Below are 25,336 nucleotides of genomic sequence, written 5' to 3'. Positions count from 1 at the left end.
TTTGGTAGATACCAAGCTCTGACCAGGTAGTTTACTACTATAGCCAGTTTGGTAGATACCAGGCTCTGACCAGGTAGTTTACTACTATAGCCAGTTTGGTAGATACCAGGCTCTCACCAGGTAGTTTACTACTATAGCCAGTTTGGTAGATACCAAGCTCTGACCAGGTAGTTTACTACTATAGCCAGTTTGGTAGATACCAAGCTCTGACCAGGTAGTTTACTACTATAGCCAGTTTGGTAGATACCAAGCTCTGACCAGGTAGTTTACTACTATAGCCAGTTTGGTAGATACCAAGCTCTGACCAGGTAGTTTACTACTATAGCCAGTTTGGTAGATACCAAGCTATGACCAGGTAGTTTACTACTATAGCCAGTTTGGTAGATACCAAGCTCTGATGTCTGTCTTGGATGTCTCTCCCCTGCAGATGTACAAGAAGGATCTGTACAGTCTGGAGGAACCAGTGAGAGTGAACCACAGCGGCATGAAGTCATCTCTGAGCTACACCCAGCAGCCCTTCCAGGACAAACAGCCATACCGCCAGTATGACCACCCGCATTATGCCTTCTGTAGCGACAGGGGCGGCTACGCCGAACCAAAGCCTCACCAGGGGAACTTTGACTCTCACCTGCACTACGACAACCGTGTGCCTCAAAACTACGATGATGGCCGGTGGCCCCCCTACGACCAGCAGACCTCTTCTCCCCAGCCCCCGGGGTACCAGCCTGGCCCGGTCCACCAGCAGGGTTACACCCCCAGGGGGACCACCCCCTATGAGGACGGCCCCGTCAGGGACTACAGCCCCCCCCAACCCCGCTACGATGAGGCCCCGGCGGGGATGCAGGGCTACGACGGCAAGCCTCGTCACGGTAAACCTCCAGGGCCAATGCGGTATGATGAACCGTCTCTCCCGCCCTCGGCTGGCCCTTACGACGCCTGCTCTCCCTACGAGCCCGAGCCCCCTCACGGCTACTGCCTCAGCTCTCCCCGCTCCCCGGAACCCCCCAAGCAGTATTACGGAGACTCTGCTCCTGGCCTGAGACCCTCCTATAACCCGGTGCCTCCCAGCCGGGGTGGTGGCTACAACCGTGAACCTCTAATGACCTCTGACCCGCCCCTTCCTCCTCACAAACCTGAGCCCTTGGCCTCCCCGGGAGAGATGGGGGTAAACGCGGGGTCTAAACCCCTCCCTCCACCGCCCCGGGGGGAGGAGGGAAGGGACGACCCGGCCATGAAGCCCCAGTCGGTGCTCAACAGGGTCAAGATGTTTGAGAATAAGAGGTCAGTGTCTGTGGACCGGGCCAAGGAGGCTGGCGACTCCACCGTGATGAGGGTACGTCTCTTATACCACGACACGGCCAAACACCTAGAACGCATGCTTGTAATGGATGTCTGGGGGGTCTCAGCCTGGGGTACTAGTAGCCCTGTTAGTTATAATGGATGTCTGGAGGGTCTCAGCCTGGGGTACTAGTAGCCCTGGTAGTTACAATGGATGTCTGGGGGGTCTCAGCCTGGGGTACTAGTAGCCCTGGTAGTTATAATGGATGTCTGGGGGGTCTCAGCCTGGGGTACTAGTAGCCCTGGTAGTTATAATGGATGTCTGGAGGGTCTCAGCCTGGGGTACTAGTAGCCCTGGTAGTTATAATGTATGTCTGGGGAGTCTCAGCCTGGGGTACTAGTAGCCCTGGTAGTTATAATGGATGTCTGGAGGGTCTCAGCCTGGGGTACTAGTAGCCCTGGTAGTTATAATGGATGTCTGGGGGGTCTCAGCCTGGGGTACTAGTAGCCCTGGTAGTTATAGTGGATGTCTGGATGGTCTCAGCCTGGGGTACTAGTAGCCCTGGTAGTTATAATGGATGTCTGGAGGGTCTCAGCCTGGGGTACTAGTAGCCCTGGTAGTTATAATGGATGTCTGGGGTGTCTCAGCCTGGGGTACTAGTAGCCCTGGTAGTTATAATGGATGTCTGGGGGGTCTCAGCCTGGGGTACTAGTAGCCCTGGTAGTTATAGTGGATGTCTGGATGGTCTCAGCCTGGGGTACTAGTAGCCCTGGTAGTTATAATGGATGTCTGGGGGGTCTCAGCCTGGGGTACTAGTAGCCCTGGTAGTTATAATGGATGTCTGGGGGGTCTCAGCCTGGGGTACTAGTAGCCCTGGTAGTTATAATGGATGTCTGGGGGGTCTCAGCCTGGGGTACTAGTAGCCCTGGTAGTTATAATGGATGTCTGGAGGGTCTCAGCCTGGGGTACTAGTAGCCCTGGTAGTTATAATGGATGTCTGGGGGGTCTCAGCCTGGGGTACTAGTAGCCCTGGTAGTTATAATGGATGTCTGGAGGGTCTCAGCCTGGGGTACTAGTAGCCCTGGTAGTTATAATGGATGTCTGGGGGGTCTCAGCCTGGGGTACTAGTAACCCTGGTAGTTATACTGATCAGTGGCAAATGGGGGTTCTTCTGGCAGAGTAACGTGTGATTGGGGCAACAAACCACTGATGAATGTGATTGGATACCAGGATAACATGAGAGGCTGTGTAGTTGGTTCCCACTATAAGGCCAAGCTGTCAAGTCAAAATGGGATCTATAGTACAAATTAATGAAAACAAACATTTTGCTTATTGATCTTAATTGAAGGTTGGGTGACGGGCATACATTTAGCACTGTGGTTACGGTTTGAAGAAGATACATTGTAGAACTTAGCGGTGCTTCTGACTGCAACTTGACCAGATAGTGGACAACCTGGGTAGTTGTACGTTATTCTGTTTTAACCTCCCTCTGGTCTGTCTGGTGTTCCAGCCTGCGGACCTGCCCAGACCTATGACTGCACCTGGCCCTGTCCCCAAAGCCAACTCCCTCAGCAACCTGGAGCAGGAGAAACCCACTTCCAGGTGTGTGTACACACACAGCACAGCACTCTGCCCTGGTGCTAATAACACCAAGGTTATGGGTTCAACCCACAGAAATGATCACATACTCTCCTGGAAGTTATGTGGGATCAGACCTGTGGTATATATTTACTAAATATATATAAAGAGGTGGATGAAGGACAATGGTGAGAAAATCCACCTGGTTCATTTATCACTGTCAACCCCAGAGCTCCACCTAGTGGACATGTTAGACAGTGCAGCTACCAGGATGCATCAGGAAAACAGAACAACATGGCGCTGTAATGTGAAGACCATCTCTCCTGTATTGATCGGTACAGTTACCTGTCTCTCTCCTGTATTGATCAGTACAGTTACCTGTCTCTCTCCTGTATTGATCGGTACAGTTACCTGTCTCTCTCCTGTATTGATCAGTACAGTTACCTGTCTCTCTCCTGTATTGATCGGTACAGTTACCTGTCTCTCTCCTGTATTGATCAGTACAGTTACCTGTCTCTCTCCTGTATTGATCGGTACAGTTACCTGTCTCTCTCCTGTATTGATCAGTACAGTTACCTGTCTCTCTCCTGTATTGATCAGTACAGTTAGTTACCTGTCTCTCTCCTGTATTGATCAGTACAGTTAGTTACCTGTCTCTCTCCTGTATTGATCAGTACAGTTACCTGTCTCTCTCCTGTATTGATCGGTACAGTTACCTGTCTCTCTCCTGTATTGATCGGTACAGTTACCTGTCTCTCTCCTGTATTGATCGGTACAGTTACCTGTCTCTCTCCTGTATTGATCGGTACAGTTACCTGTCTCTCTCCTGTATTGATCGGTACAGTTACCTGTCTCTCTCCTGTATTGATCGGTACAGTTACCTGTCTCTCTCCTGTATTGATAGGTACAGTTACCTGTCTCTCTCCTGTATTGATCGGTACAGTTACCTGTCTCTCTCCTGTATTGATCGGTACAGTTACCTGTCTCTCTCCTGTATTGATAAGTACAGTTACCTGTCTCTCTCCTGTATTGATAAGTACAGTTACCTGTCTCTCTCCTGTATTGATCGGTACAGTTACCTGTCTCTCTCCTTCTCCTGTGTTTATCCATGTTTGTACTCTTGCTGATCCACTGTGTGGATCTGTGCTGCTCTCTGTCCCTCTGTCTGACTGTCTACCCCTCTGTCTGTCTCTGTCTGACTGTGTTCCCCTCTGTCTGTCTCTCTGTCTCTCTCTGAATGTCTGTCTACCCCTCTGTCTCACTGGCTGTCTGTCTGAATGTCTACCCCTCTGTCTACCCCTCTGTCTGTCCCTCTGTCTGTCTGACTGTGTTCCCCTCGGTCTCTCGCTCTCTGTCTGTCTGTCTGTCTGTCTGTCTGTCTGTCTGTCTGTCTGTCTGTCTGTCTGTCTGTGTACCCTTCTCTCTCACTGTCTGTCGCTTGCTCTACTTTCTCCTGAGTGGATCTGTCTGTGTGGATCTGTCTGTGTGGATCTGTCTGTGTGGATCTGTCTGTGTGGATCTGTCTGTGTGGATCTGTTGAGCTCTCTAACTGGTCATCCTGTCTCTCACTCTACCCTCTACTCTGTGGAATGGATTTGTAAGTGTATCAGGGTTGGGGTCAATTCCATTTCAAGAAGAAAAAAAATTGCAATTGGAATTTGGTTTACTTTCTGAATTCAAATCAAATCAAATCAAATTTATTTATATAGCCCTTCGTACATCAGCTGAAATCTCAAAGTGCTGTACAGAAACCCAGCCTAAAACCCCAAACAGCAAGCAATGCATGTGAAAGAAGCACGGTGGCTGGGAAAAACTCCCTAGGAAAAACTCCTGAGAAAGGCCAAAAACCTAGGAAGAAACCTAGAGAGGAACCAGGCTATGAGGGGTGGCCAGTCCTCTTCTGGCTGTGCCGGGTGGATATTATAACAGAACATGGTCAAGATGTTAAAATGTTCGTAAATGACCAGCATGGTCAAATAATAATAATCATAGTAATTGTCGAGGGTGCAACAAGCACGTCCGGTGAACAGGTCAGGGTTCCGTAGCCGCAGGCAGAACAGTTGAAACTGGAGCAGCAGCATGGCCAGGTGGATTGACTGGAATTGAAATGTAATTGACCCCAACCCCAACGCAAAATGTTTATCTGTGCTGCTCTCTGACTGTCCCTCGCTCTCTCCATCTCCCCTCAGAGCCCCTGAGCCCCAGAATCCCCCTGGGTCTAAACCCCTGGATGACGTGGCCCACTCCTCCAACCACTACGATGCTGATGAGGATGAGGAGTATTACAGGAAGCAGCTGTCCTACTTTGACCGGCGCAGCTTCGACAGCAAGGCCATGAACCCCACCCCCGGGATCAACCGCTTCCCACCACAGACCCAGCTAGCTTACCCTTACAACAGGTACACTACCCATAACCCCTACAACAGGTACACTACCCATAACCCTTACAAGAGGTACACTACCCATAACCCCTACAGCAGGTACACTACATTACCCATAACCCCTACAACAGGTACACTACCCATAACCCCTACAACAGGTACACTACCCATAACCCCTACAACAGGTACACTACCCATAACCCCTACAACAGGTACACTACCCATAACCCCTACAACAGGTACACTACCCATAACCCCTACAACAGGTACACTACCCATAACCCCTACAACAGGTACACTACCCATAACCCTTACAACAGGTACACTACCCATAACCCCTACAACAGGTACACTACCCATAACCCCTACATCAGGTACACTACACTACCCATAACCCCTACAACAGGAACACTACACTACCCATAACCCCTACAACAGGTACACTACACTACCCATAACCCCTACAACAGGTACACTACCCATAACCCCTACAACAGGTACACTACACTACCCATAACCCCTACAACAGGAACACTACACTACCCATAACCCCTACAACAGGTACACTACACTAACCATAACCCCTACAACAGGTACACTACACTACCCATGACCCCTACAACAGGTACACTACCCATAACCCCTACAACAGGTACACTACCCATAACCCCTACAACAGGTACATTACCCATAACCCCTACAACAGGTACACTACACTACCCATAACCCCTACAACAGGAACACTACACTACCCATAACCCCTACAACAGGTACACTACACTACCCATAACCCCTACAACAGGTACACTACACTACCCATAACCCCTACAACAGGAACACTACACTACCCATAACCCCTACAACAGGTACACTACGCTAACCATAACCCCTACAACAGGTACACTACACATAACCCCTACAACAGGTACACTACACTACCCATAACCCCTATAACAGGTACACTACACTACCCATAACCCCTACAACAGGCACACTACACTACCCATGACCCCTACAACAGGTACACTACCCATAACCCCTACAACAGGTACACTACCCATAACCCCTACAACAGGTACATTACCCATAACCCCTACAACAGGTACACTACACTACCCATAACCCCTACAACAGGAACACTACACTACCCATAACCCCTACAACAGGTACACTACACTATCTATAACCCCTACAACAGGAACACTACACTACCCATAACCCCTACAACAGGTACACTACACTACCCATAACCCCTACAACAGGTACACTACCCATAACCCCTACAACAGGTACACTACCCATAACCCCTACAACAGGTACATTACCCATAACCCCTACAACAGGTACACTACCCATAACCCCTACAACAGGTACACTACACTACCCATAACCCCTACAACAGGAACACTACACTACCCATAACCCCTACAACAGGTACACACGACCCAAATCAGTGCCCAGCCCCAAGGCACATGTGTACTGTAGATCTGAGAGGGGAAGTACAATCAATATGGTCAGAGATCAGGCTGACTGTCAGCGTTTTGAGGGGATCATGTCCTGAGGCAGAACTGCTCATCTTCATCGCATAATGACTTATTGGAGCTTCAAGGTGACACTGATTAGTAGATTAAATCATTCTGCACAATTTCACTGGAATGATCTCAAACACCTTCTGCCGTGTCTGTGTTTTAGGACGGAGTCTGTGGAGAAGGTGAGTCCGGTAGAGAAGAGGTACGATCCCCTCCCCCAGATCAGTCCTGTCTCCCAGTACGGACCCCCCAGCCCTGCCGTACCACCCAACAGCCTGCCCAAACTCACCACCAATGATGGTAATGAACCATGATGATGTCATGTAGCCTTTTTAATCCAGCAAAGTACTAAGAATTCACTTGTGATTTTTCTGGTGGCTACTAAAAGCATCTCTACCATGTAATAGTGTGGTAGACTTGTGGCTGTATAGAAGTGTAAAGGCTGAATCTAGGCTGTATCACGGTGCTCACAGCCCTTCCCCTCTCTCTCTAGTGAACTCACAGCCCTTCCCCTCTCTCTCTAGTGAACTCACAGCCCTTCCCCTCTCTCTCTAGTGAACTCACAGCCCTTCCCCTCTCTCTAGTGAACTCACAGCCCTTCCCCTCTCTCTCTAGTGAACTCACAGCCCTTCCCCTCTCTCTCTAGTGAACTCACAGCCCTTCCCCTCTCTCTAGTGAACTCACAGCCCTTCCCCTCTCTCTCTAGTGAACTCACATCCCTTCCCCTCTCTCTCTAGTGAACTCACATCCCTTCCCCTCTCTCTCTAGTGAACTCACATCCCTTCCCCTCTCTCTCTAGTGAACTCACATCCCTTCCCCTCTCTCTCTAGTGAACTCACATCCCTTCCCCTCTCTCTCTAGTGAACTCACATCCCTTCCCCTCTCTCTCTAGTGAACTCACATCCCTTCCCCTCTCTCTCTAGTGAACTCACATCCCTTCCCCTCTCTCTCTCTCTAGTGAACTCACAGCCCTTCCCCTCTCTCTCTAGTGAACTCACAGCCCTTCCCCTCTCTCTAGTGAACTCACATCCCTTCCCCTCTCTCTAGTGAACTCACAGCCCTTCCCCTCTCTCTCTAGTGAACTCACAGCCCTTCCCCTCTCTCTCTAGTGAACTCACAGCCCTTCCCCTCTCTCTAGTGAACTCACATCCCTTCCCCTCTCTCTCTAGTGAACTCACAGCCCTTCCCCTCTCTCTAGTGAACTCACATCCCTTCCCCTCTCTCTCTAGTGAACTCACATCCCTTCCCCTCTCTCTCTAGTGAACTCACATCCCTTCCCCTCTCTCTCTAGTGAACTCACAGCCCTTCCCCTCTCTCTCTAGTGAACTCACAGCCCTTCCCCTCTCTCTAGTGAACTCACATCCCTTCCCCTCTCTCTAGTGAACTCACAGCCCTTCCCCTCTCTCTCTAGTGAACTCACATCCCTTCCCCTCTCTCTCTAGTGAACTCACATCCCTTCCTCTCTCTCTAGTGAACTCACAGCCCTTCCCCTCTCTCTAGTGAACTCACATCCCTTCCCCTCTCTCTCTAGTGAACTCACATCCCTTCCCCTCTCTCTCTAGTGAACTCACAGCCCTTCCTCTCTCTCTAGTGAACTCACAGCCCTTCCCCTCTCTCTAGTGAACTCACATCCCTTCCCCTCTCTCTCTAGTGAACTCACATCCCTTCCCCTCTCTCTCTAGTGAACTCACATCCCTTCCCCTCTCCCTCTAGTGAACTCACAGCCCTTCCCCTCTCTCTCTAGTGAACTCACAGCCCTTCCCCTCTCTCTAGTGAACTCACATCCCTTCCCCTCTCTCTCTAGTGAACTCACATCCCTTCCCCTCTCTCTCTAGTGAACTCACATCCCTTCCCCTCTCCCTCTAGTGAACTCACATCCCTTCCCCTCTCTCTCTAGTGAACTCACAGCCCTTCTCCCCTCTCTCTAGTGAACTCACAGCCCTTCCCCTCTCTCTCTAGTGAACTCACATCCCTTCCCCTCTCTCTCTAGTGAACTCACAGCCCTTCCCCTCTCTCTCTAGTGAACTCACATCCCTTCCCCTCTCTCTCTAGTGAACTCACAGCCCTTCCCCTCTCCCTCTAGTGAACTCACATCCCTTCCCCTCTCTCTCTAGTGAACTCACAGCCCTTCCCCTCTCTCTAGTGAACTCACATCCCTTCCCCTCTCTCTCTAGTGAACTCACATCCCTTCCCCTCTCTCTCTAGTGAACTCACATCCCTTCCCCTCTCTCTCTAGTGAACTCACATCCCTTCCCCTCTTCTAGTGAACTCACATCCCTTCCCCTCTCTCTCTAGTGAACTCACATCCCTTCCCCTCTCTCTCTAGTGAACTCACATCCCTTCCCCTCTCTCTCTAGTGAACTCACATCCCTTCCCCTCTCTCTAGTGAACTCACATCCCTTCCCCTCTCTCTAGTGAACTCACAGCCCTTCCCCTCTCTCTCTAGTGAACTCACAGCCCTTCCCCTCTCTCTCTAGTGAACTCACAGCCCTTCCCCTCTCTCTCTAGTGAACTCACAGCCCTTCCCCTCTCTCTCTGGTGAACTCGCAGCCCTTCCCCTCTCCCTCTAGTGAACTCACATCCCTTCCCCTCTCTCTCTGGTGAACTCACATCCCTTCCCCTCTCTCTCTAGTGAACTCACAGCCCTTCTCCCCTCTCTCTAGTGAACTCACAGCCCTTCCCCTCTCTCTCTAGTGAACTCACAGCCCTTCTCCCCTCTCTCTAGTGAACTCACATCCCTTCCCCTCTCTCTCTAGTGAACTCACATCCCTTCCCCTCTCTCTAGTGAACTCACATCCCTTCCCCTCTCTCTCTAGTGAACTCACATCCCTTCCCCTCTCTCTAGTGAACTCACATCCCTTCCCCTCTCTCTCTAGTGAACTCACAGCCCTTCCCCTCTCTCTCTAGTGAACTCACATCCCTTCCCCTCTCTCTCTAGTGAACTCACATCCCTTCCCCTCTCTCTCTAGTGAACTCACATCCCTTCCCCTCTCTCTCTAGTGAACTCACAGCCCTTCCCCTCTCTCTCTAGTGAACTCACAGCCCTTCCCCTCTCTCTCTAGTGAACTCACATCCCTTCCCCTCTCTCTCTAGTGAACTCACATCCCTTCCCCTCTCTCTCTAGTGAACTCACATCCCTTCCCCTCTCTCTCTAGTGAACTCACAGCCCTTCCCCTCTCTCTCTAGTGAACTCACATCCCTTCCCCTCTCCCTCTAGTGAACTCACATCCCTTCCCCTCTCTCTAGTGAACTCACATCCCTTCCCCTCTCTCTCTAGTGAACTCACATCCCTTCCCCTCTCCCTCTAGTGAACTCACAGCCCTTCCCCCCCTCTCTCTCTAGTGAACTCACATCCCTTCCCCTCTCTCTCTAGTGAACTCACATCCCTTCCCCTCTCTCTCTAGTGAACTCACAGCCCTTCCCCTCTCTCTCTAGTGAACTCACAGCCCTTCCCCTCTCTCTCTAGTGAACTCACATCCCTTCCCCTCTCTCTCTAGTGAACTCACATCCCTTCCCCTCTCTCTCTAGTGAACTCACAGCCCTTCCCCTCTCTCTCTAGTGAACTCACAGCCCTTCCCCTCTCTCTCTAGTGAACTCACAGCCCTTCCCCTCTCTCTCTAGTGAACTCACAGCCCTTCCCCTCTCTCTCTAGTGAACTCACAGCCCTTCCCCTCTCTCTCTAGTGAACTCACAGCCCTTCCCCTCTCCCTCTAGTGAACTCACAGCCCTTCCCCTCTCTCTCTAGTGAACTCACAGCCCTTCCCCTCTCTCTCTAGTGAACTCACAGCCCTTCTCCCCTCTCTCTCTAGTGAACTCACAGCCCTTCCCCTCTCTCTCTAGTGAACTCACATCCCTTCCCCTCTCTCTCTGGTGAACTCACAGCCCTTCCCCTCTCTCTCTAGTGAACTCACAGCCCTTCCCCTCCTCTCTCTCTAGTGAACTCACAGCCCTTCCCCTCTCCCTCTAGTGAACTCACATCTTCCCCTCTCTCTCTGGTGAACTCACATCCCTTCCCCTCTCCCTCTAGTGAACTCACATCTTCCCCTCTCTCTCTGGTGAACTCACATCCCTTCCCCTCTCTCTCTAGTGAACTCACCTCCCTTCCCCTCTCTCTCTGGTGAACTCACATCCCTTCCCCTCTCTCTCTAGTGAACTCACAGCCCTTCCCCTCTCTCTCTAGTGAACTCACAGCCCTTCCCCCCCTCTCTCTCTAGTGAACTCACAGCCCTTCCCCTCTCTCTCTAGTGAACTCACAGCCCTTCCCCTCTCCCTCTAGTGAACTCACATCTTCCCCTCTCTCTCTGGTGAACTCACATCCCTTCCCCTCTCTCTCTAGTGAACTCACCTCCCTTCCCCTTTCCCTCTAGTGAACTCACAGCCCTTCTCCTCTCTCTCTAGTGAACTCACAGCCCGACCAGCTCCTCAGCGCCTCTCCCAAACACGATCTCTCCGGCCTTCGCCCCTCTACCCTCCAGGATCTCCCCTCCCAGCCCTACCTGGCCCAGAGGTCCCCAGTGGGGGTCAACGGCACCGACGCACCCCCAAAAACCCCTGGAACCACCCCCACCCCACAAAGCTACAACCGATACGTCCCTAAGCCTTACACCTCCACGGCCCGGCCCTTCGAGAGGAAGTTTGAGAGCCCCAAGTTCAACCACAACCTCCTCCCCAACGACCTCCTGATCAGTAGCAACAACCCCAAACCCAGTGTGGTCAACAACAACAGCAGGACCAAGCCTCCGCTGTCTCCTCAGGCCCTGGACCACGACAGTGGACTGGACACGTTCACTCGCACCATGGACAACAGGGGACCCAAGTACCAGCAGCACAACAACCTAGTCAACAATGCTGTTCCCAAGGCCATACCTGTCAGGTAAGGATATGGCGGGGGGGGGGGGGGGGGTTACCTGATCAGGTGACTTAACGATTATCCCAAGAGTTCCAAACCTCTTAACAAGGTGTTTGTTTGACAAGGTTGTTCCAATATGGTCATTTAGCAGAGACCTCGTTGTTATGCCTCTAGCCCCAGCCACCCGACACAGTTCTCATTAAATCACTGGGACATCTGCAGCATCATATTTACAGATGTACTAAATCATGGTTCTGAGTTCTGACCTTGTAGTGACCTCTCTGACTGTTACTCTGCTTCTGTGGTGGAGGACTCCTTTAGCTCCGCCTATAGCTCTGCTATAGCTCCACCTCTCTTCCCCATACAACAAAACACTCATTTACCTGTCTTCCATACAGCAAAACACTCATTTACCTGTCTTCATACACCAAAACACTAATTTACCTGTCTTCCATACAGCAAAACACTCATTTACCTGTCTTCCATACACCAAAACACTCATTTACCTGTCTTCCATACAGCAAAACACTCATTTACCTGTCTTCCATACACCAAAACACTCATTTACCTGTCTTTCATACACCAAAACACTCATTTACCTGTCTTCCATACACCAAAACACTCATTTACCTGTCTTCCATACACCAAAACACTCAAAACACTCATTTACCTGTCTTCCATACAGCAAAACACTCATTTACCTGTCTTCCATACACCAAAACACTCATTTACCTGTCTTCCATACACCAAAACACTCATTTACCTGTCTTCCATACAACAAAACACTCATTTACCTGTCTTCCATACACCAAAACACTCATTTACCTGTCTTCCATACACCAAAACACTCATTTACCTGTATTTCATACACCAAAACACTCAAAACACTCATTTACCTGTCTTCCATACAGCAAAACACTCATTTACCTGTCTTCCATACACCAAAACACTCATTTACCTGTCTTCCATACACCAAAACACTCATTTACCTGTCTTCCATACAACAAAACACTCATTTACCTGTCTTCCATACACCAAAACACTCATTTACCTGTCTTCCATACACCAAAACACTCATTTACCTGTATTTCATACACCAAAACATTCATTTACCTGTCTTCCATACACCAAAACACTCATTTACCTGTCTTCCATACAGCAAAACACTCATTTACCTGTCTTCCATACAGCAAAACACTCATTTACCTGTCTTCCATACAGCAAAACACTCATTTACCTGTCTTCCATACACCAAAACACTCATTTACCTGTCTTCCATACACCAAAACACTCATTTACCTGTCTTCCATACACCAAAACACTCATTTACCTGTCTTCCATACACCAAAACACTCATTTACCTGTCTTCCATACACCAAAACACTCATTTACCTGTCTTCCATACAGCAAAACACTCATTTACCTGTCTTTCATACACCAAAACACTCATTTACCTGTCTTCCATACAGCAAAACACTAATTTACCTGTCTTGAACGTCATATACAAGCAATGGCAAAAATGATAAATCTGTGAAAGCATGTTCATGATCTTGTAGGGTTGTGTAGAGCCCTGGTTGTGTAGAAGCCTGGTTGTGTAGAGCCCTGGTTGTGTAGAGGCCTGGTTGTGTAGAGGCCTGGTTGTGTAGAGGCCTGGTTGTGTAGAGACCTGGTTGTGTAGAGGCCTGGTTGTGTAGCAGGGTCATGTAGAGGCCTGGTTATGTAGAGGCCTGGTTGTGTAGCAGGGTCATGTAGAGGCCTGGTTATGTAGAGGCCTGGTTGTGTAGCAGGGTCATGTAGAGGCCTGGTTATGTAGAAGCCTGGTTATGTAGAAGCCTGGTTATGTAGAGGCCTGGTTATGTAGGGGCCTGGTTATGTAGGGAATTGGTTATGTAGGGAATTGGTTATGTAGCAGGGTTATGTAGGGGTCTGGTTATGTAGAGGCCTGGTTATGTAGAGGCCTGGTTATGTAGCAGGGTTATGTAGGGGCCTGGTTATGTAGGGGCCTGGTTATGTAGGGGCCTGGTTATGTAGAGGCCTGGTTATGTAGGGGCCTGGTTATGTAGAGGCCTGGTTATGTAGGGGCCTGGTTATGTAGAGGCCTGGTTATGTAGAGGCCTGGTTGTGTAGCAGGGTCATGTAGAGGCCTGGTTATGTAGAGGCCTGGTTGTGTAGCAGGGTCATGTAGAGGCCTGGTTATGTAGAGGCCTGGTTGTGTAGCAGGGTCATGTAGAGGCCTGGTTATGTAGAAGCCTGGTTATGTAGAAGCCTGGTTATGTAGAGGCCTGGTTATGTAGGGGCCTGGTTATGTAGGGAATTGGTTATGTAGGGAATTGGTTATGTAGCAGGGTTATGTAGGGGTCTGGTTATGTAGAGGCCTGGTTATGTAGAGGCCTGGTTATGTAGCAGGGTTATGTAGGGGCCTGGTTATGTAGGGGCCTGGTTATGTAGGGGCCTGGTTATGTAGAGGCCTGGTTATGTAGGGGCCTGGTTATGTAGAGGCCTGGTTATGTAGGGGCCTGGTTATGTAGAGGCCTGGTTATGTAGAGGCCTGGTTATGTAGAGGCCTGGTTATGTAGAGGCCTGGTTATGTAGAGGCCTGGTTATGTAGAGGCCTGGTTATGTAGAGGCCTGGTTATGTGGAGGCCTGGTTATGTGGAGGCCTGGTTATGTAGCCTGCTGTTGGCATGACTCACTGTTCACCATCTACCTTCTCCCCACTCTAGATCAGCCCCTCCCCCTTTCACCTCCCTCCACTCTACCCCAGTGTTCTATACAGTATAGATAGTAACTAACAGTCACACCTCTCTCTACCCCAGTGTTCTATACAGTATAGATAGTAACTAACAGTCACACCTCTCTCTACCCCAGTGTTCTATACAGTATAGATAGTAACTAACAGTCACACCTCTCTCTACCCCAGTGTTCTATACAGTATAGATAGTAACTAAGTCACACCTCTCTCTACCCCAGTGTTATATACAGTATAGATAGTAACTAACAGTCACACCTCTCTCTACCCCAGTGTTCTATACAGTATAGATAGTAACTAACAGTCACACCTCTCTCTACCCCAGTGTTCTATACAGTATAGATAGTAACTAACAGTCACACCTCTCTCTACCCCAGTGTTCTATACAGTATAGATAGTAACTAACAGTCACACCTCTCTCTACCCCAGTGTTCTATACAGTATAGATAGTAACTAACAGTCACACCTCTCTCTACCCCAGTGTTCTATACAGTATAGATAGTAACTAACAGTCACACCTCTCTCTACCCCAGTGTTCTATACAGTATAGATAGTAACTAACAGTCACACCTCTCTCTACCCCAGTGTTCTATACAGTATAGATAGTAACTAACAGTCACACCTCTCTCAACCCCAGTGTTCTATACAGTATAGATAGTAACTAACAGTCACACCTCTCTCTACCCCAGTGTTCTATACAGTATAGATAGTAACTAACAGTCACACCTCTCTCTACCCCAGTGTTCTGGGGGATGATGAGGAGGATGAAGGTCACACAGTCGTGGCCACGGCCCGGGGGATCTTTAACTGTAACGGCGGGGTGCTGAGCTCCATTGAGACGGGAGTCAGCATCATCATCCCCCAGGGGGCCATCCCCGACAGCGTAGAACAGGAGATCTACTTCAAGGTCTGCAGGGACAACAGCATCCTGCCCCCCCTGGACAAGGAGAAAGGTATGTGTCTAGTGTTTTCTTAATCACTATGCCCGCTGGATAGTACATCTTACTCTTGATGCTCTAGCTACAGTGCTGCCAACTCAGGACCCTGGAGACAGGAGTTCCATCCCTTTCAACTGTCTCCTCCTTTCTCAAGATCTGTCTCCTCCTTTCTCAAGATCTGTCTCCTCCTTTCTCAAGATCTGTCTCCTCCTTTCTCAAGATCTGTCTCCTCCTTTCTCAAGATCCGTCTCCTCCTTTCTCAAGATCTGTCTCCTCCTTTCTCAAGATCTGTCTCCTCCTTTCTCAAGATCTGTCTCCTCCTTTCTCAAGATCTGTCTATCTTAAATATGAAAGGAGAGCAGAATTCCGTTCCCCTTAATTAAAGACAAAATAGAAAATATATAATTCTTGCCTCTGTCTATTCCATCCAGGAGAGACCCTGCTCAGCCCTCTGGTGATGTGTGGGCCTCACGGCCTCAAGTTCCTGAAGCCGGTGGAGCTGCGTCTACCTCACTGTGCGTCTATGACCCCCGATGGCTGGTCTTTTGCTCTAAAATCCTCCGACTCCTCGTCGGGTATGCTGTCCTCTCTCTGTCCTTTTGGGGGTTGGGCCGGGGTTTCGGGTGGCTTGTGTGATTGGTTGGGGGTTGGGTCGGGGCTTCGGGTGGCTTGTGTGATTGGTTGGTGTTGTGATTGAGGAGGGGTCACCATAGAGTTGGATAAGAGTACATTGGCTCAGGGGCGGGCTGTCTTTCCAACTCTATGGGTGTCGCTGGGGAGAAGGTTCTGGGGTCAGTTCAGTCAGTCAAGTAAACTTACTTTTTTTATTCAATGATTTCTCAATAAACCGAGAATGAGAAGCTCTTTAATTCCAATATTAAAAAAAAAAAAAAAATTAAAAATCATATCACTTCCTGAATTGAAATGGAATTGACCCCAACCCTGCAAAAGAAAGATCTGGCTTGTTCCTCATCATTATCACACTTTTGAATAATCTCATCTACTGGTTTCTACTGGTTTCCAGGTTCCAGTCATTCAATTTTCTAGTCACAACATTGCATTTTCTTTATGGGGTTTTGTAACACTCTAAACATTTCTATCACTCACCTACTTAGTTATTTCCCACAGTAGTTACAATGTGAGGATTATGAAAATAGCCTGTGTTGTTGTTAAACCTAACATACACTACCGTTCAAAGGTTTGGGCTCACTTAGAAATGTCCTTGTTTTCCATGAAAACATACATGAAATGAGTTACAAAATGAATAGGAAATATAGTCAAAACGTTGACAAGGTTATAAATAATGATTTTTAATTGAAATAATAATTGTGTCCTTCAAACTTTTGCTTTCGTCAAAGAATCCTCCATTTGCAGCAATTACAGCCTTGCAGACCTTTGGCATTCTAGTTGTCAATTTGTTGAGGTAATCTGAAGAGATTTCACCCCATGCTTCCTGAAGCACCTCCCACAAGTTGGATTGGCTTGATGGACACTTCTTATGGTCAAGCTGCTCCCACAACAGCTCAATAGGGTTGAGATCTGGTGACTGTGCTGGTCACTCCATTATAGACAGAACACCAGCTGACTGCTTCTTCCCTAAATAGTTCTTACATAGTTTGGAGCTGTGCATTGGGTCATTGTCCTGTTGTAAGAGGAAATTGGCTCCAATTATGCGCCGTCCACATGGTATGGCATGGCGTTGCAAAATGTAGTGATAGCCTTCCTTCTTCAAGATCCCTTTTACCCTGTACAAATCTCCCACTTTACCATCGCACCCCTAGACCATCACATTGCCTCCACCATGCTTGACAGATGGCGTCAAGCACTCCTCCAACATATGTTCTTCTTTGTGATCCGAACACCTCAAACTTAAGTTGTCTATCCATAACACTTTTTTCCAATATTCCTCTGTCCAGTGTCTGTGTTCTTTTGCCCATCTTAATCTTTTATTTTTATTGGCCAGTCTGAGATGTGGCTTTTTCTTTGCAACTCTGCCTAGAAGGCCAGCATCCCGGAGTCACCTCTTCACTGTTGATGTTGAGACTGGTGTTTTGTGGGTACTATTTAATGACGCTGCCAGTTGAGGACTTGTGAGGCGTCTGTTTCTCAAACTAGACACTCTAATGTACTTGTCCTCTTGCTTAGTTGTGCACCGGGGCCTCCCACTCCTCTTGCTCCCTTCTGTGAAGGGAGTAGTATACAGCGTTGTACGAGATCTTCAGTTTATTGGCAATTTCTCTCATGGAATAGCCTTCATTTCTCAGAACAAGAATAGACTGACAAGTTTCAGAAGAAAGCTGTTTGTGTCTGGCCATTTTGAGCCTGTAATCAAACCCACAAATGCTGATGCTCCAGATACTGAACTAGCCTAAAGAAGGCCAGTTTTATTGCTTCTTTGATCAGAACAACAGTTTTCAGCTGTGCTAACATAATTGCAAAAGGGTTTTCTAATGATCAATTAGCCTTTTAAAATGATAAACTTGGATTAGCTAACACAACGTGCCATTGGAACACAGGAGTGATGGTTGCTGATAATGGGCCTCTGTAGATATTCCATTAAAAAAAAATCAGCCGTTTCCAGCTACAATAGTCATTTACAACATTAACAATGTCTACACTGTATTTCTGATCAATTTGATGTTATTTTAATGGACAAAAAAAAAAGCATTTCTTTCAAAAACAAGGACATTTCTAAGTGACCTTAAACTTTTGAACGGTAGTGTACATACAGCCTAGTAATGTTAACATATGTAGCACTTTAGTAACAAAATGTTTTGAGTATGTAGTTCTGAAATGTGTAGCTATAGTGGGTTTATGTACAGCGTCTGCCTTGCAAAAGTATTCACACCCCTTGGATTTCTTCACATGTTTATTGTTACAAAGTGGGATTTAATTGTACATGTTTGTCAACAATCTACACAAAATACTCTCTCAAAGTAGAAGAAAAATTATATGCATTTTTATTTATTTATCTTAATAAATACATAAGTATTCAGCCCCTTTGTTTAGGCAAGCCTAAATTATTTCAGGACTAAAATTTGGCTTAACAAATCACATAAATGACGTGGATTCTCTGTGTGAAATAATAAGGGTTAACTTGATGTTTTAATGACTAACCTGTCCTCTGTCCCCCATACATAAGGTCCCTCAGTCAAGTATTGGTTTCAAGCACAGTTTCAACTGCAAAAGCCTCGTAAAGAAGGGTAGTGATGTGTAACAATAACAAATCAGACATTTAATATATCAAATATATAAAAATATTCCAAAACATGCATCAAAAAATAAAAAATATCACTGAGTAACTGCTTCCTCATTTTCAAGCATGGTGGTGGCTGCATCATGTTATGGGTATGCTTGACATCGGCCAATACTGGGGAGTTTTTCAGGATAAAAAGAAACAGGATAGAGCTAAGCACAGGCAAAATCGTAAAGGAAAACCTGCTGCAGTCTGCTTTACAGCATACTGGGAGAGGAATTCACCTACAACACAAGGCCAAATCTACACTGGAGTTGCTTACCAAGAAGACAGGGAACTACAGTTGGGGTTAGGATACTGTATTAGTCAATGTTAGGATACTGTATTACAGTCAGTGTTGGGGTTAGGATATTGTATTACAGTCAATGTTAGGATACTGTATTACAGTCAGTGTTGGGGTTAGGATATTGTATTAGTCAGGGTTAGGATACTGTATTACAGTTGGTCTTGGGGTTAGGATGTGTTAGTGTTAGGGTACTGTATTACAGTCAATGTTAGGATACTGTATTACAGTCAGTGTTAGGATACTGTATTAGTTAGGGTTAGGATACTGTATTAGTCAGGGTTAGGATACTGTATTAGTTAGGGTTAGGATACTGTATTAGTTAGGGTTAGGGTTAGGATACTGTATTAGTTAGGGTCAGGGTTAGGATACTGTATTAGTTAGGGTTAGGGTTAGGATACTGTATTAGTCAGGGTTAGGATACTGTATTAGTTAGGGTTAGGATACTGTATTAGTTAGGGTTAGGATACTGTATTAGTCAGGGTTAGGATACTGTATTAGTCAGGGTTAGGATACTGTATTAGTCAGGGTTAGGATACTGTATTAGTTAGGGTTAGGATACTGTATTAGTCAGGGTTAGGATACTGTATTAGTCAGTATTGGGGTTAGGATACTGTATTAGTCAGGGTTAGGATACTGTACTAGTTAGGGTTAGGATACTGTATTAGTCAGGGTTAGGATACTGTATTAGTTAGGGTTAGGATACTGTATTAGTCAGGGTTAGGATACTGTATTAGTTAGGGTTAGGATACTGTATTAGTTAGGGTTAGGATACTGTATTAGTTAGGGTTAGGATACTGTATTAGTCAGGGTTAGGATACTGTATTAGTTAGGGTTAGGATACTGTATTAGTCAGGGTTAGGATACTGTATTAGTCAGGGTTAGGATACTGTATTAGTTAGGTTTAGGATACTGTATTAGTTAGGGTTAGGATACTGTATTAGTCAGGGTTAGGATACTGTATTAGTCAGGGTTAGGATACTGTATTAGTTAGGGTTAGGATACTGTATTAGTTAGGGTTAGGATACTGTATTAGTCAGTATTGGGGTTAGGATACTGTATTAGTCAGGGTTAGGATACTGTACTAGTTAGGGTTAGGATACTGTATTAGTCAGGGTTAGGATACTGTATTAGTTAGGGTTAGGATACTGTATTAGTCAGGGTTAGGATACTGTATTAGTTAGGGTTAGGATACTGTATTAGTTAGGGTTAGGATACTGTATTAGTCAGGGTTAGGGTTAGGATACTGTATTAGTTAGGGTTAGGATACTGTATTAGTTAGGTTAGGATACTGTATTAGTCAGGGTTAGGATACTGTATTAGTTAGGGTTAGGATACTGTATTAGTTAGGGTTAGGATACTGTATTAGTCAGGGTTAGGATACTGTATTAGTTAGGGTTAGGATACTGTATTAGTCAGGGTTAGGATACTGTATTAGTCAGGGTTAGGATACTGTATTAGTCAGGGTTAGGATACTGTATTACAGTCAGTATTTTGTGTAGAATGTTAACAAAAAAATTACAATGAAATACATTTTAATCCCACTTTAACACAATACAATGTTTAGAAATACTTTTTCAAGGCACTGCACGTACATTCCTCACACACAATATACATGATGATTTTTTTGTGTAAGTTCTCGTCAGCGTATGCTGTTATTTACGGCCTGTAGGTCACTCTTAACATAACACTGGGCCTTAAAACAAATGGAAAGAACAGCACAATAAGAAAGACAAACAACCAACCCGACTGACCGATAACTGTGTTCCTGTTTCTCTAATTCCTTCAGGTGACTCCAAGACATGGCAGAACAAGTCTCTCCCAGGAGACCCCAACTACCTGGTGGGAGCCAACTGTGTGTCTGTGCTCATTGACCACTTCTGAACATAGAGGGAGACAGCTGGCCTGTTACTGAATGTGTTAGAGCAGGGGGCAGCCACAGACTGAAACGTTGCCCTCCTCTCCTGCTGCTGTGACCACCTTGCCCCGTTGTCCCCTCCCAGGCAGCAGGGGGCAGCACTGCTTGACTTGATGAAGCACGAACTTGATTCTTGAATATTGAACATTGATGCGTTGTTTACTGCGCCCCCCCCCCCCCCCCCAAAAAAAAATCAGCAAGGTAGGAGTCCCATTGAAGTGGGAGGAGTCTCAACGTAGCATCCTATCCCAGTGCTGTGCTCTTCCCCCCCCCCCCCCTCCTTTTTTTGGTGCTTTAACTAAAGGCTTGCAAAAAAATAAAAACTTTTAAAAACTAAAATATATTATATTTAAAAAAAATTTAGCTGTTGGAATGCATGAACAGTACCACAGACTGACTGAAGAATAATCTCATTTTGACATTTTTAGCCATTTTTTTTTTTAAACCAAGTCTGCGCAAATTGCAAGAAAAATAACATTTTTGAAAAAAATTCTAGATAAGGAGAATTCTTGAGAAAAAAAAACATTTGAATATTGCAACGGAAATTTTCAATTTAATGTATGCACTCACAAACAAAAAAGTCGATATATGCAAAAACGTTTTTTGTTTGTGAGGTTGTCTGTGGTCATGCGTTTCTCTCTTGAAGGATAGCTAAGGACTTGCAGATGATCTCATCTCAACAAGGGTTGTGAAGGAAGATTGGAGATTAAGTACTGTAGGCGTCGTTTATGAAGGTATAATACTGAAGACTGAAGGTAAAGTATTGGCATTGGATGCCCCTGTTTGGTTGGTCAAATGGGATTTCTCTCTCCATGTTTAGAAGAAGTGAATCTTTTGTAGTTATGTTTTACCGTAGATACATGTAACTGACTTGATTTGACAAACTCCTGCAGCTGTCTACATCTCTATGCATGTGCTATGACTCAGGTCCAGAAGCCTGCTTACTACTAAGTTCAAACACATTAAAAGTCCCATCTTACACTGCAAGCAGTGCTGCCTTATATGCATAGTAACTTTTTTTTTTTCAGTATAAAGACTTACTTAAAAACAGATATTTTTAAGTTGTAGTGATTGATCAATTATGGAAGTTTAAAAAAAAAGTAGCATTTCTCTGCATTTTCAAGCCATTATATCAGTGAACTTGGATTTAGCATACCATAATATTTGAGGCTGATTGAAGCGGTAATGCTTTCTTTTCCTGCTATGCATATTGAAGTTTGAGAAAATACTAAACAAAAACATGTTTAAATTGTGGCTGTACATAATGCTAGCATATGGCCTTGGTTCGCTGTAAATGAACTTTTCTACATTTGTTATTTTGTATAAAAGTTAAAAAAAAAAAAAAAAATCTTAAAAAAAAAAAAAGAGAGAGAAAGTGATGATTTAATTGGTTGTGTTTGTATTCTGGTTATACATACCTACCGTGAGCCTTGGAACTGACCTACAGTAAGCAGTAATAAAATCCAACTTTTCTACCATCATACATACCCACACAAAACTACTACTTAAAAAGGAATTTCTAACAATCAGAAATAACATTTTTTTCTTATTTACAAAAAAAAAAATAGAAAAAGTGCTTGTTTTAAATCATTTTAAAAGATCTGTACTTGAGGGGAGCTGCTTTAAGGAGCCGGTCCCTCTCCATTTGTGATGCTGAAAGCTCCGTTCTACTGAAATGTATTTTTGTACTAATAGACTATTTATTATGGCATATACGTACTATTTTATTTTGATATGATGACAACACTAGTTTTCTTTTTCCTGTGTGGCTGACATTATTTATTTTAGTTTTATTTACGTTAAATGTTTTGTTCTTTGCAACACATTTCTAAGTATAACACTGTATTAATACATAAAATAATTTTAAAAGTAGTGCTTGGTTTGAGACTTCAATCGTGAGAAGAGAGTACATTATTGAGTAGGATGCTTCTAATACACACTGATCTGACTGTAGGTGTGTCTCGCTTAACAGATTGGTGTGTAGATTTTTCAGCTTGCTAATCTTTGGATGCAAATGCATGTCTGGAGATCCATTACAGTAATAAGATATTTCAATCATCTACAATTCATGTTGCAATTCCTTTCGGTCTCCAAGCCTTTTACTCGTGGCGTCAAGTGTCTCATATGGTGAATGAATGGTGTACAAAGGTTACAGATTGTCTGGTGTCTTCTCACTCTCAATGATCTCATCAGGGTCCAAAAGGGGATAAACTATACTGAGCGAAAATATAAACAACATGTAAAAGTGTTGGTCCTATGTTTTTCATGAGCTGAAATAAAAATGATCCCAGAAATGTTTCATATGCACTAAAAGTTTATTTCTCTCAAATTTAGTGCACAAATTTGTTTACATCCCTGTTAGTGACCGTTTCGCCTTTGCTAAAATAATCCATCCACCTGACAGGTGTGGCATTTCAAGAAGCTGATTAAACATGATTATTACACAGGTGCACCTTGTGCTGGGGACAATAAGGCCACACAACAATGTCAGAGGTCTCAAGTTTTGAAGGAGCGTGCAATTGTCATGATGACTGCAGGAATCTCCACCAGAGCTGTGCCAGAGAATGTAATGTTAATTTCTCTACCATAAGCCGCCTCCAATGTCATTATAGAGAATTTGGCAGTACGTCCAACCTGCCTCACAACCGCCGACCACGTGTATGGCATTGTGTGGGCGAGCAGTTTGCTGATGTCAACGTTGTGAACAGAGTGCCCCATGGTGGCGGTGGGGTTATGGTACGGACAGGCATAAGCTACAGACAACGAACACAATTGCATTTTATCAATGCACAAAAATACCATGACGAAATCCTGAGGCCCATTGTGAGGTATCTGTATTCCCAGTCATGTGACAAACAGATTAGGACCTAATCAGTTTATTTCAATTGACTGATTTCCTCATATGAACTGTAATCAATGTTACCTAAAAAAATCTGCCATTTCAGGTCTGCTGAGCACAAATTTAAACATTGTGAAAATTCTGTGCAACATCCAGCGTCCGTTTACTGTGAACACTGAGGCTGTTCCCGCTTTAAGTTACAGTTTTACTGTCAACACTGAGGCTGTTCCCGCTTTAAGTTAGTTTTACTGTCAACACTGAGGCTGTATCTGCTTTAAGTTACAGTTTTACTGTCAACACTGAGGCTGTTCCTGCTTTAAGTTACAGTTTTACTGTCAACACTGAGGCTGTTCCTGCTTTAAGTTAGTTTTACTGTCAACACTGAGGCTGTACCTGCTTTAAGTTAGTTTTACTGTCAACACTGAGGCTGTTCCCGCTTTAAGTTACAGTTTTACTGAGAACACTGAGGCTGTATCTGCTTTAAGTTACAGTTTTACTGTCAACACTGAGGCTGTTCCTGCTTTAAGTTACAGTTTTACTGTCAACACTGAGGCTGTTCCTGCTTTAAGTTAGTTTTACTGTCAACACTGAGGCTGTACCTGCTTTAAGTTAGTTTTACTGTGAACACTGAGGCTGTTCCTGCTTTAAGTTACAGTTTTACTGTCAACACTGAGGCTGTACCTGCTTTAAGTTACAGTTTTACTGTCAACACTGAGGCTGTTCCTGCTTTAAGTTACAGTTTTACTGTCAACACTGAGGCTGTACCTGCTTTAAGTTAGTTTTACTGTCAACACTGAGGCTGTTCCTGCTTTAAGTTACAGTTTTACTGTCAACACTGAGGCTGTACCTGCTTTAAGTTACAGTTTTACTGTGAACACTGAGGCTGTTCCTGCTTTAAGTTAGTTTTACTGTCAACACTGAGGCTGTACCTGCTTTAAGTTAGTTTTACTGTCAACACTTAGGCTGTTCCTGCTTTAAGTTACAGTTTTACTGTCAACACTGAGGCTGTACCTGCTTTAAGTTAGTTTTACTGTCAACACTGAGGCTGTACCCGCTTTAAGTTACAGTTTTACTGTGAACACTGAGGCTGTAGCCGCTTTAAGTTACAGTTTTAACAGTGGCCAAGTAGGTTACTGTGGCTATTTGATCATAATGTAGGCCTACCAGAGTGGCCTACCATCAAAAACAATGGAGAAAATGCATCCCATAACATTTTAACATGGAAATAGCTGTTCTATCATTCAGCCTACAGTAGCAGCCAATGTGTGGTGTTCAATGTAGGCCTACATTCCATGAGAACAAAAAAACATGCAGTGCTTGACATTAACCCATTTATCCACTTGTCCTTCAGACAAGCAGGTGACTGAAAATGTTGTGTTTTGTAAGAAACCATGTTACAAAATAAAATGTATTATTATTCCAATACAATTATTACAGACAAATGATGCTACTCTGCCTATTGGCTACTAAGCCACTGCATCTCAGTGCTAGAGGCGTCACTGCAGTCCCTGGTTTGATTCCAGGCTGCATCACATCCGGCCGTGATTGGGAGTCCAATAGGGCGGCGCACAATTGGCCTGGCATCATCCGAGTTTGGCCGGGGTAGGCCGTCATTGTAAATAAGAATTTGTTCTTAACTGACTTGCCTAGTTAAATAAAGATTAAATTAAAAAAATAAAATGAAAGCCTGTCTCAAAATACAACACTTCCCCTTTAAGATAAAAAAAAAAAAGGACA

General features: G+C 45.5%; 1 protein-coding gene across 10 annotated transcripts in view; it reads left to right on the top strand.

The window, feature by feature from the left end:
• The window catches only part of LOC115192877 (tight junction protein ZO-1-like), a 168,074-nt gene extending 145,020 nt beyond the window's left edge, over window positions 1-23,054 (top strand). For 9 of the 10 annotated variants that reach the window (XM_029751799.1, XM_029751798.1, XM_029751802.1 and 6 more), the window contains 8 exons: window positions 428-1,333; window positions 2,790-2,881; window positions 5,047-5,256; window positions 6,931-7,067; window positions 11,166-11,640; window positions 15,107-15,318; window positions 15,735-15,878; window positions 20,632-23,054. In XM_029751799.1, coding sequence (XP_029607659.1) covers window positions 428-1,333; window positions 2,790-2,881; window positions 5,047-5,256; window positions 6,931-7,067; window positions 11,166-11,640; window positions 15,107-15,318; window positions 15,735-15,878; window positions 20,632-20,726 — 2,271 coding nt within the window. In that variant the 3' untranslated portion in view covers window positions 20,727-23,054. The remainder of the gene's footprint in view (window positions 1-427; window positions 1,334-2,789; window positions 2,882-5,046; window positions 5,257-6,930; window positions 7,068-11,165; window positions 11,641-15,106; window positions 15,319-15,734; window positions 15,879-20,631) is intronic. The other variant, XM_029751801.1, reaches the window with a different exon arrangement.
• The last annotated feature ends 2,282 nt before the right edge of the window (window positions 23,055-25,336 follow it).

The sequence above is a fragment of the Salmo trutta genome, chromosome 4 (assembly GCF_901001165.1).
Source record: "Salmo trutta chromosome 4, fSalTru1.1, whole genome shotgun sequence".
Lineage (NCBI taxonomy): Eukaryota > Metazoa > Chordata > Actinopteri > Salmoniformes > Salmonidae > Salmo > Salmo trutta.
Note: the sequence above shows the minus strand (reverse complement) of the source record. Positions and strands in the feature narration are given on the sequence as shown.